This window comes from Salvia splendens, chromosome 17 (genome assembly GCF_004379255.2).
Source record: "Salvia splendens isolate huo1 chromosome 17, SspV2, whole genome shotgun sequence".
In the NCBI taxonomy this organism is placed as follows: Eukaryota; Viridiplantae; Streptophyta; class Magnoliopsida; order Lamiales; family Lamiaceae; genus Salvia; species Salvia splendens.
In genome coordinates this window covers 22,170,832-22,180,878 of record NC_056048.1, presented here as the reverse complement: position 1 = coordinate 22,180,878, position 10,047 = coordinate 22,170,832, and the positions used below count along the sequence as shown (strand labels likewise).

Sequence of the window (10,047 nt, the reverse complement as noted above, 5' to 3'; positions counted from 1 at the left end):
TTTGGAGTCGAATATGAGCCGCCGTTTGGCGCATGTCGGCGTGTGCTTGTAAGAGGCCGGCTTCATCGTGAGGTACCCCACTCCGTACGTTGGGGGCGGCCACGTCGTGGCTTGGACCGGCTTCATTATCGTCGTTGACCCAATTGGTCAGTTCGCCACCTTCATCTTCGACAATCATGTTGTGCATGATAATACATGCGTACATGATATCAGCAATGCATTGGACATCCCACAAACGCGTTGGACCCTTAATTGCCGCCCATCGAGACTGGAGCACACCAAATGCGCGCTCCTCATCCTTGCGCGCCGACTCCTGCCGTGCCGCAAAGTAGGCCTTCTTCGCATCTCCTGGGCATCGGATCGTCTTCACAAAGACGGGCCACCTAGGGTATATCCCATCCGCCAAGTAGTAGCCCATATCATGTTGGTTGCCGTTGGCGACAAAACTGATGGCCGGACCGACGCCCTGACACTGCTCGTTGAAAAGTGGCGACGAGTTGAGGACGTTGAGGTCGTTGTTCGAACCAGCTATCCCAAAATACGCGTGCCAAATCCAAAGCCGGTAATCAGCTACGGCCTCCAGGATCATCGTGGGATTCTTTCCCTTGTAGCCGGACGTGTAGAACCCCTTCCAGGCTGCGGGACAGTTCTTCCAGTCCCAATGCATACAATCTATGCTGCCTAACATACCCGGGAACCCATGCTGACTCCCGTGCATCCGCAACAGATCTTGGCAGTCTTCGGGGGTAGGCTTTCGCAGATACTGATCACTGAATACTTCTATCACTCCCAGACAGAAATTCTTCAGACATTGCAAGGCAGTCGTCTCACCGATGTGGAGATACTCGTCCCACATGTCTGCCACGCCTCCGTAGGCCAACTGCCGGATTGCCGCAGTGCACTTTTGAATAGGAGTGTGGCCGGGTCTGCCAGACGCATCGTGTCTGAAGCGGAAATACAGATATCGAGACTCCAAAGCGTTGACAATACGCATAAACAGGTTCTTGGTCATCCTAAAACGACGCCTGAAAAGGTTGGCGTTGAACCGAGGCTCCTGTGCGAAGTAGTCTTCGTATAGGCGCTGATGTGCAGCTACGTGATCCCGATCAATCACACTGCGGCGGTGGACCACTCTGGGAGGTCGAGGTATCGCCGGCTGCAAGGCCCTTTCCATCCATTGGTTTATCGCGTTGGTCGTATAGGCGTCCAACGCCTCGGCCATTCGCCGTTCGTACTCCTCAGCATCCCCTCCGCTACCACCACTACTACCACCAGCATTACTCATTTTGCGTTGTTGATCTTGAACAGAAATTAAGATAGAGAGAGTACTCGATAAAACAAGTCGTGCGAATGAAAATGACGAACAAAGCGCGTATATATAGTGTTTCGAAAAAAAAAATTATTTTTTCGCGCTAGGCGGTGCGCTGGGCGATCCGGGCGCTGCAATAGCGCCGAACGGACCGCCCAGCCGACCGCCCAGCGCCACATAACCGCCCAGCGCTGCGCGGTTTCTCTCTCCACTCAGCCGCTGGGAGGCTGCAATAGACCGCCCAGCGAACCGCCCAGCGCCGGCGCTCGGCTGGGCGGTCGCTGGGCGCCTATTGTGGATGGTCTAAGAGGAGCCAAAAAGTAGTTGCATTTACTACATACTTTTGTTAGATGCCTGTTAACCGTATTTATTGAACCATCAAGCATCCGACAAAAGTTGTGTGGATGCACAACCTACTTTTCTGCTCATCTTAATAGTTTTCTTCATTTTTGTGCAAATTCAGCAAATTATTATTCACATAAACCTCCAGCAATAGAAATATGTCATTTGAAGCATATTGTGTTATAAAATTCAAGTGGGCTTCACTTAGTTGGGTTGTTGCTTAGTTATTTATTTTTGTTAAAGTGTTTTATGGTTAGAGTTGTTTAGATATGAGGGGTGTAATTTTGTGAACTATGATTGGTGGCTTATAGGCATTTTATAACAAAGTATTAGCTGTGATTTTTGGGATTTAAGGTGAGATGAAGCTGTTAGTATGTTGTAGATTGATGAGTTATCAACTCAATGACAGTAATTGCGGGAACGTGTAATATGAGGCTAGATTTCCATCAAATTATCTTCGTTTACATTTCTGCAAAAGCATAAGCATTAGAAATATTTCTCTACAAAGAAATGGCCTACAAATTTCTCCGCTTAGATTGAATTTACAACCATTACCGAAGTTCTGCCACAAAAATTTAGGCTAACGGTGGTCAGTCTCCTCACATAAAACTAATGTAAAATGAAAATCTGTCTTTCACTATCTACTTCGATCTCAATCCAGGGATGTTCTTCAAACCCATCTTCCCGAGGACTAGCTTCGGAATGGCCGGGGGGTTGTCCAGGCACATGCTCCTGCTGAACTCATTTGCAAGCTCCACGAGCTTATATTTGTCTCGACCAACACTTTTGTTGGAGTTGTAGTACCCGAGCCACGCCTGGTATGCTGATTCTTTGCTCTTCATCTCGACTTGGCACAAAGCACGTTCGACCTACCACACGACACCAAAACTAAGAATAAAGAATGAAAAAGAAATAATTCTATCTATAGTTATGAATGTTTTACTTATTACCCTTTTCGTAGTATCTGGATCGACCAATGGTTCAGATGCCTTTGATATTGGTAAGTCTTTGATAGTGTTCAAGAAGAACTCTTCCCAAGGTGCCAACAACAGCACACCTTCCCCTTCTTTTCCTTTTCGGCCGGTTCGACCCAATCGGTGGATATACTGCTGTTTATCTGCTGGAACACCGATCTAAACAAAAAAAATGACAATTCAGTCAACTGTACAGCGAGGAATTTAAAACCAAAGTAACAGGATCGAGTAATGAATAACCTGTACAACGAGGGTGACATCAGGATAATCAACACCACGCGCAGACACGTCAGACGTGACGAGAATTAGACCGGTCGACTTCCTAAACTCATCCGAGACTCTCGTCCTGTAACTTTGTGGTTTTCGAGAATGTATCTCTCTGACATTCAAGTTAAGCTCGTTGAGAAGCTCAGCAACGAGCTTTGTCATCATTGCAGTGGTGCAAAAAACAAGGACCTGTTACACAAAAAAAAGGCTGGATCACATAAGCAAATATTTTCCACGGATTTCGTAATGAATTACAAAAAGTGTTATTAATCTTCTAAGAATACATCTCGACTAGCTCTCTCTTGAAGTGATAAATCATAATAGATGACATAGATTACACAACTCAAAACTGTCTTAACCAGTCACTTTTTTGTATAATGAACATTCCAATCATGGAGATACAAATAGATGCTAAGAATTGTTGGAGATCTCCGTCTCATAAGAATTCTAGAGTTATTTCATTTGACATCAAAGTGATTTTTATTTATTTCACGATGGACTCTTCAAAGAACTTCAAGACCTTACTCCCCCTAACAAACATGCCTTAATTCCTCATAGAGAATACACTGCACTCCATATCTAGGCTCGCTATTCTAATTCATAATGTGATTTGAAGAATACCTAAATCACAGAGTGAGGATGATTAAGGAGAATACTACAGAGTTCGTAGATATGGATACCTTGTAGTTAACATCATCTGCAATATGCTCTTTCAGCATAGTGTAAAGAAGCGAAAAGTGTTTGTCCAAAGGCGCGACTAGGTGTGTCTGCCTGACCTGAAAAGGTTGGAATGCTACAAATCATCATGACTCTGATTTAGGAAACATTAGATATAGCACTGAGAAGAATAGCTCGCTCCAACAAACCTGCGCATGTGTATCTTCACTTCCTTCTTCTACTGTGTTTATGTATTCATGATCTCGTTTTAGGGCAACATGGCAAATTTGACGAACCTGCATGCTATAAGTTCAGAAGCTCACCAATTCACAAGGTACCACATGATCAAAGACAAATATTACCTCTTGTGGAATTGTTGCAGAAAATAGAAGTGTCTGTCGTTGTTGTGGGACAGCAGCTATTATTTTCTCTATCTCTTTCCGGAATCCCATATCTAGTAAATGATCAGCTTCGTCAAGGACCAAGACTTTAACTCCCATCAGTCGAGTCGCAAATCCAGCTGTATTCTCTACATGGTCCCTAAGCCTTCCAGGTGTTGCCACAAGTATCTGCATTTTCAAACAGAACAGATGATTGAGCCAGACATAGCCAGATCTGATAGAGCCTTACAAGCTCTTAGGTATTATATGACCAACTGAGGACAATCAGGCTCGTATAGAATTAAAACAGTAATAACTAAACCAAAGGATAGCACACACAGTAACATAGAGAAATTACCTGGCATGCATTGGCTTGCATCTTTTTTTGCTCCATAGCTAACCGGGTACCTCCTATGACAACTTGAACACCGATAGAGGAATGATACTTCAACAATTTGTTGGCCTCGGCAGCAGCCTGAGTAGCAAGTTCTCTTGTTGGGCATATAACTAGCACGTGTATCGGGGATCTTTTTTGATCGCGATCAGCAGGAGGTAATTTAGCTATGATTTCAATTGCAGGAAGCTGAATTGACACAGCAATCGTAAGCATTGGAAATTTTCATCATTATCTACCAGCATTATAAAATGACATAAAATTTAATTCGATAACCTTATACTGAACTTCATAATTTACTGGTGAAAATGCGGATTATTCATTTATTAAAATTACAATCATAATAGAGAAACTGTAATGATAAGCCAAAACCATTTACCAGAAAAGCAACAGTTTTCCCTGTGCCAGTTCTTGCCTTGGCGAGGACATCCTTACCTGGAAACAGATCATTAGAGATTTGCAACAAAAACATACAAAAACAATAGTATGATGGATTGGTCAGACCCTGGAACTACATAGTTTGCTTATGTATGTTCTCATATATCTGCAATATAAGTGTGCGACTATACCTATTAAAATTACAATCCCTAAATGTACTTAAAAACATACTATTAAAAGTTAAAACCAGAATTTTCATAAATGAAGAATCACATAAAGCATGAGATGACTGCTGGCAAAGCATAAAGACCACTAGTTTGAGTTTGTGGGTACTTCCGGCACATGTCAGAATCACAACAAAGTAACTTCTAAAGCTTTATCAACCTTTCAAAATGATAGGAAGAGTTGCATCTTGCACCATAGTCATCCTTTCATAACCAGCATCTTTGATTCCTTTAAGTGATAAAGGTGAGATGGGACATTGATCGAACCTGTGGAGCATACCCATTCAAAACTATTAAAAGAACACACACACACACCACATAAAAAGTGATAAAGATAATGCTTAGGCCCTTCAATCGTAGGCAATATTCTTTTGCTAACTATTTTAAGAAACCGATATTTCACTATTCAATGATGCTGTATTTTAACCTCCCAGCTGATATTCTTCTCAACCAATACCCATTACCATGTATGGGGTAGTACATTTCCAAATGCCAAACAATAAGCAACTAAGTTAGTGGGATCTCTATAAAATGAATCACTGTTAACACAATTTTACTTAGACCACACTGACAACATTTTTTTTATTTGATCCATGATCAGTATACATTAAAACGACAACGCTACAGTTATAAATTATACAGACACTGCACTATATGTTTATTTACATCCAATTACTGTGTTCCCATTCGAAAACGATCATCTGACAAAACAATTGTGTATGTACAACAGGAAGGATATAAAATTCACCTGCTTTCACTAAGGTAGGAATCGCTACTTTGGGGTGAGCTTCTAGCAGAGCTCCCTTTCTCAAGCTTGGCTCTCACCACTTCCACTTCTTCGTCATCTCTCCCTTCATCTTCATCTTCATCATCATCGTCTTCATCCGCTTCATCACTGTTAAGTAAATCCTTAAAACTTGTATACCCCTTATCATTTTCCTCCTCCTCCTCCTCATTATCATACTCATCCTCATCCACATCCTCGTCCTCGTCATCTGTAACAACAAACCCTCTTCTTTCCATCCCTCTTCCACCTCCTTTCGTCGCCAAACCACCTCGATCCCCACTTCTTCCTCCTCTATTTCCATATGTCATTCCCGAACCTCTCTCACTCTGTCTCTTCTCTTTCCACTCTCCACCCCCCCTGCTCACATAGTCATTGTTACGCTCTCTCCTCTCATCCGAGATACCCCCAAATCTTCCACCCCTACTAAATTTACCATAATCACGCCCCCCACCTCTGCCCCCATACGAACTACCACCACCCCTGGTAAATTTACTAGCTTCACGCCCCTCACCTCTCCCACCATACGAGCTACCACCGCCCCTACTAAATTCGCGCTCCTCACCTCTCCCACCAAACGAACTACCACCACCCCTACTAAATCTACCCGAATCACGCCCCCCACCTCTCCCTCCAAACGAACTACCACCACCCCTGCTAAATCTACCTGAATCACGTTCCCCGCCTCTCCCACCACCCCTACCACCAGAAAGTCGCCCTCCACGCCCACCACCGCCTCGTCTACCACTAAAGTCAGAATCTTTATCAAATCCTCCATCTCGTCTTCTCCTCCCATCCCCACCTCTTCCACCATCATCCTCACTATCACTATACACCCGAGTTTTCCTGAATGAGCTCGAATTGAGATCACTAACCCAGTCACTCAGATCAGCCTCATCCTCAATCAAACCCCTGGAGGCCGATGCTCGCGAACCCTGGCCCATGCCCGAACTCATCCTCTCCCGGGACGAACGAGTCAAGAATCTGATATTACCGAGTGGGACCGGCCTAATTTCTTGAACCGAGGCTAACAGCAATCTCCTCTGCAAATTTGAGGGCATGAGAAATTGATAATGCAGCTTGTGAGGGAAAACATCGCACAAAATGGGTCTCAAAATTGGGTGAAATGGGGCAATTCTGGAAGCCATGATATGAAAATACGTGTCAGCGAGAAGGGTGTGATGGGAATTCGAAAGCGGTTTCAGGGGAAATGGAGAGAGATAGGGTTTAAGCTCTGCCTCACCCAAATCTGGAAGGAAGAGATATCAGGGTTTAAGCCTTTAACGAACGGTTGCGTAGCCCATTCGCTTAAACGATGCCGTTTAACAAACACATGACTTGTAGTAGTAGTTTTTTTTGGGCTGGGCCTAACTGTAATTTGAAATATAGGAGTATGTGCAACGCTACCCATTAAAAGAAATGCTAAATTAACTTTTTGTAAACAAAAATAAAATTAACGCAACAACAAGTTATAGTAGTAATTTACAAAACAACATTGTTAATCATAATAAAAGAAAATTAAATGTGTACAGACTTGAGTAATTAGTCAAGTTATACATATAAACATTTCAAATGTCTTTTTGAAATTAAAAATTATCTTATGATTACTTAGAATTTTTTTAATCAACCAAAAATATGATCAATTTGAAGGTATTAATTCAAACATAAGGAACATAATCATTAATGTCAGTTCAATATTATTCAATTTATATGATTTAAATTATAACAAATTAAATACATTTCATTATTACTCCATATTTTAAATGCAAGTAAATATATTTTTCTAAAAATCAAAATAAAATGACATTGTTTTACCCCCACGGTTTTTGGTAGGAAATACATACCTCAATTTAGATAAATAGCCAATAAGTATATAATAAAAACAACCTATGGGCTGACCCGCAACCCACCTGGGCCAGCCCGGATGGGATGACTCGAATGGCCTGATTATGTATTCGGATTACGAAAATATAACACTAACCCGCTAATTTTATGGGATTATTCGGACAATCTCACGTGTTTAGGCAGGTGTGAACGCCCTCTTAGAGAGCCTTTGGCCTTTATGTGTTGTTGTGTGGTTGAAGCGGGAGGGATTCGCGCTCTCCTCAATCGGGATCGGCTAGCCTGTGTTCTGACTTGTTGAGCGTGCTCAAGTGCTTGGAGTTGTCGTAACAGTTCAGCAACATGCTTTTGCAAAATGTGGCCTCTGACGACTTCTTAGAACTTAATGCTCGTAAAGCTCTTCTCCACAACAAAGGTGATCAATAATGATTAATGAGAACAATGTCTACATATCCAGAAATAACATCTTATTCTACTACAAACAAAAATCTGGACCATTTGATTTTCATATATGATAACAACAGATGACAACAATCCACAGTTTTTTTGTTGATGTTATTTGTCATCTATTAACATCAAATTTGATAAGCTGATGGTCTAGATTTTATCTTACAATTTGTAGTAAAAATGCATTGTAATTTTAGCTTACAATTTGTAGTTAAAATGCATTCTCAATTGATTACACTTATATATTACGAGCTTTCTTAAAAACAAAATAGAAATATTTTGAATAACATATTTATATGTACAACAAAATGAGAAGAGTTTCAAAGGACGAAATTAAAAGGTACTTATATGTCTTTGGATTGTATTATTACCAGTAATTACTACTTTAACAACACAATAACCATCTGATTATCCATATTCACTGAGACATAATCCGTATTATTAGGTCATCCGCATCCTTGTCTCAATACCGTCTCTTAACCGTTTCATCTCTTCACTATTCATGGGCCCCACCACACTTTTTACCACATCTCTTAACTAAGAGACAACACTTGCATCCCTTCATCTCTTAACCATCTCATCCCTTTACTATTCATTCAATTTCATTTTTTATTTTTATTTCCAACAAATTCAATTAATATTTCATTGAAATATTAAATTAATAGTAATAATTCATAAAATCATTAAAACCCACGAAAATTACAACATCCGAAAATACGAAAATATATAATTGAAATCCTAATATTACAATTTATTGAAATCCGCATAATCATGGAAAGTGATGCAGTGATCGTCTAACGGTTGCCAAATTTTACCCAAATGTGCTCCATTAGATCCTCCTGGAGTTGGGCATGGGCGATAGAGTCACGTGTCCTTGCCCGAACACACAGCCGCTCTTGCAAAGACGGATGCACTCCACTGCGAGGCGGACTACTTGCGGTAGAGCTTCCCGAGCCCGCCTCAGGTCCTTCGTCGGCAACAATCATGTTGTGCAAGATTATGCACGTATACATGATGTCGACCATATTCTGCATAAACCACGTACAAGCCGGGGATTTGATAATGTTGAATCGAGCTTGTAGAACCCTGAATGCTCTCTCCACATCCTTGCGAGCAGCCTCTTGCCTCTGCCAAAAAGAGCCTGTTTTTCGTTTATCGGCCTGTTGAACGTCATCACGAAGGTTGGCCACTTCGGATAGATACCATCGGCAAGATAGTACCTCATTTTATACTGGCAGTTGTTAGCGGTGAAGTTGATGGCCGACGCTTTACCATTCAAAACTTCGTTGAAGAGGTCGGATTGGTTAAGCACGTTGACGTCGTTGTTCGATCCGGGGACCTGAAAAATGCATGCCAAATCCATAGCCCGTAGTCGCCAACGGCCTCGAGTATAACGGTGGGGTGGGTGCCTTTGTGGCCGCTCGTGTATGATCCCTTCCACGCCACAGGAAAATCTTCCATTGCCAATGCATGCAATCGACGCTGCCGAGCATCCCGGGGAATCCGTGCACTGTTTCGTGAAGTCGGAGCAGAAACTGACAATCTGCGGTGCTTGGCTTCTTGAGAAATTCGTCGGTGAAGGCTGCTCGGACGCCTTTGCAGAAGTTCATCAAACATAGTCTCTCAGTGCTTTCCCCAATGTGCAGGTACTCGTCGAACAAATCCGCCGTTTTTCCAGTAGCAAGCTGACGGATTTCGGTAGTACATTTCTGGAGCGTCGTGAGACTCGGACGGCCAATAGCATCGAACCCTTCTTGGAAGTACTCTTCTCGGGCCGCCAATGTATTTGCGATATGCAGAAATAGCTCCCGCCGCATGCGGAAACGGCGACGAAAGTAGGTATCTCCCCATACCGGGTTCTCACAGAAGTAATCTCGTACCAACCTTGCGGCGGCTTCCTCCCGGTCACGAACCTTGCGGCGGCTTCCTCCCGGTCACGATGGATGTATTTCCGGGGTCGCTTTTGACACGCCGCCGCTTCCTCCTCCTCCCTACGTCGATCTTCTTCTAGCGATTCTTCCATCATTCGACGCATTTGCTCAAATGGAT

The 10,047-nt window shown here is 42.6% G+C and overlaps 1 protein-coding gene across 1 annotated transcript; it reads right to left on the bottom strand.

The window, feature by feature from the left end:
* Positions 1–2,091: 2,091 nt before the first annotated feature.
* Positions 2,092–6,993, bottom strand: LOC121775316 (DEAD-box ATP-dependent RNA helicase 31-like). The gene is made up of 10 exons (XM_042172392.1): positions 5,674–6,993; positions 5,086–5,192; positions 4,703–4,758; positions 4,288–4,512; positions 3,912–4,118; positions 3,759–3,845; positions 3,573–3,668; positions 2,866–3,081; positions 2,602–2,784; positions 2,092–2,520 (listed from the first exon to the last, which is right to left on the bottom strand). The coding sequence occupies exons 1-10, from the start codon at positions 6,855–6,857 to the stop codon at positions 2,293–2,295; spliced, it is 2,589 nt and encodes an 862-aa protein (XP_042028326.1). The 5' UTR covers positions 6,858–6,993; the 3' UTR covers positions 2,092–2,292.
* Positions 6,994–10,047: the final 3,054 nt, after the last annotated feature.

Coding starts and splice junctions, on each gene's coding strand:
- LOC121775316 (XM_042172392.1), bottom strand. CDS start 6,857: ATGGCTTCCAGAATTGCCCCATTTCACCCAATTTTGAGACCCATTTTG. Junction 3,846..3,911: donor CTGCAACAATTCCACAAGAG/GTAATATTTGTC, acceptor TATAGCATGCAG/GTTCGTCAAATTTGCCATGT. Junction 2,785..2,865: donor ATGTCACCCTCGTTGTACAG/GTTATTCATTAC, acceptor TTTTTTGTTTAG/ATCGGTGTTCCAGCAGATAA.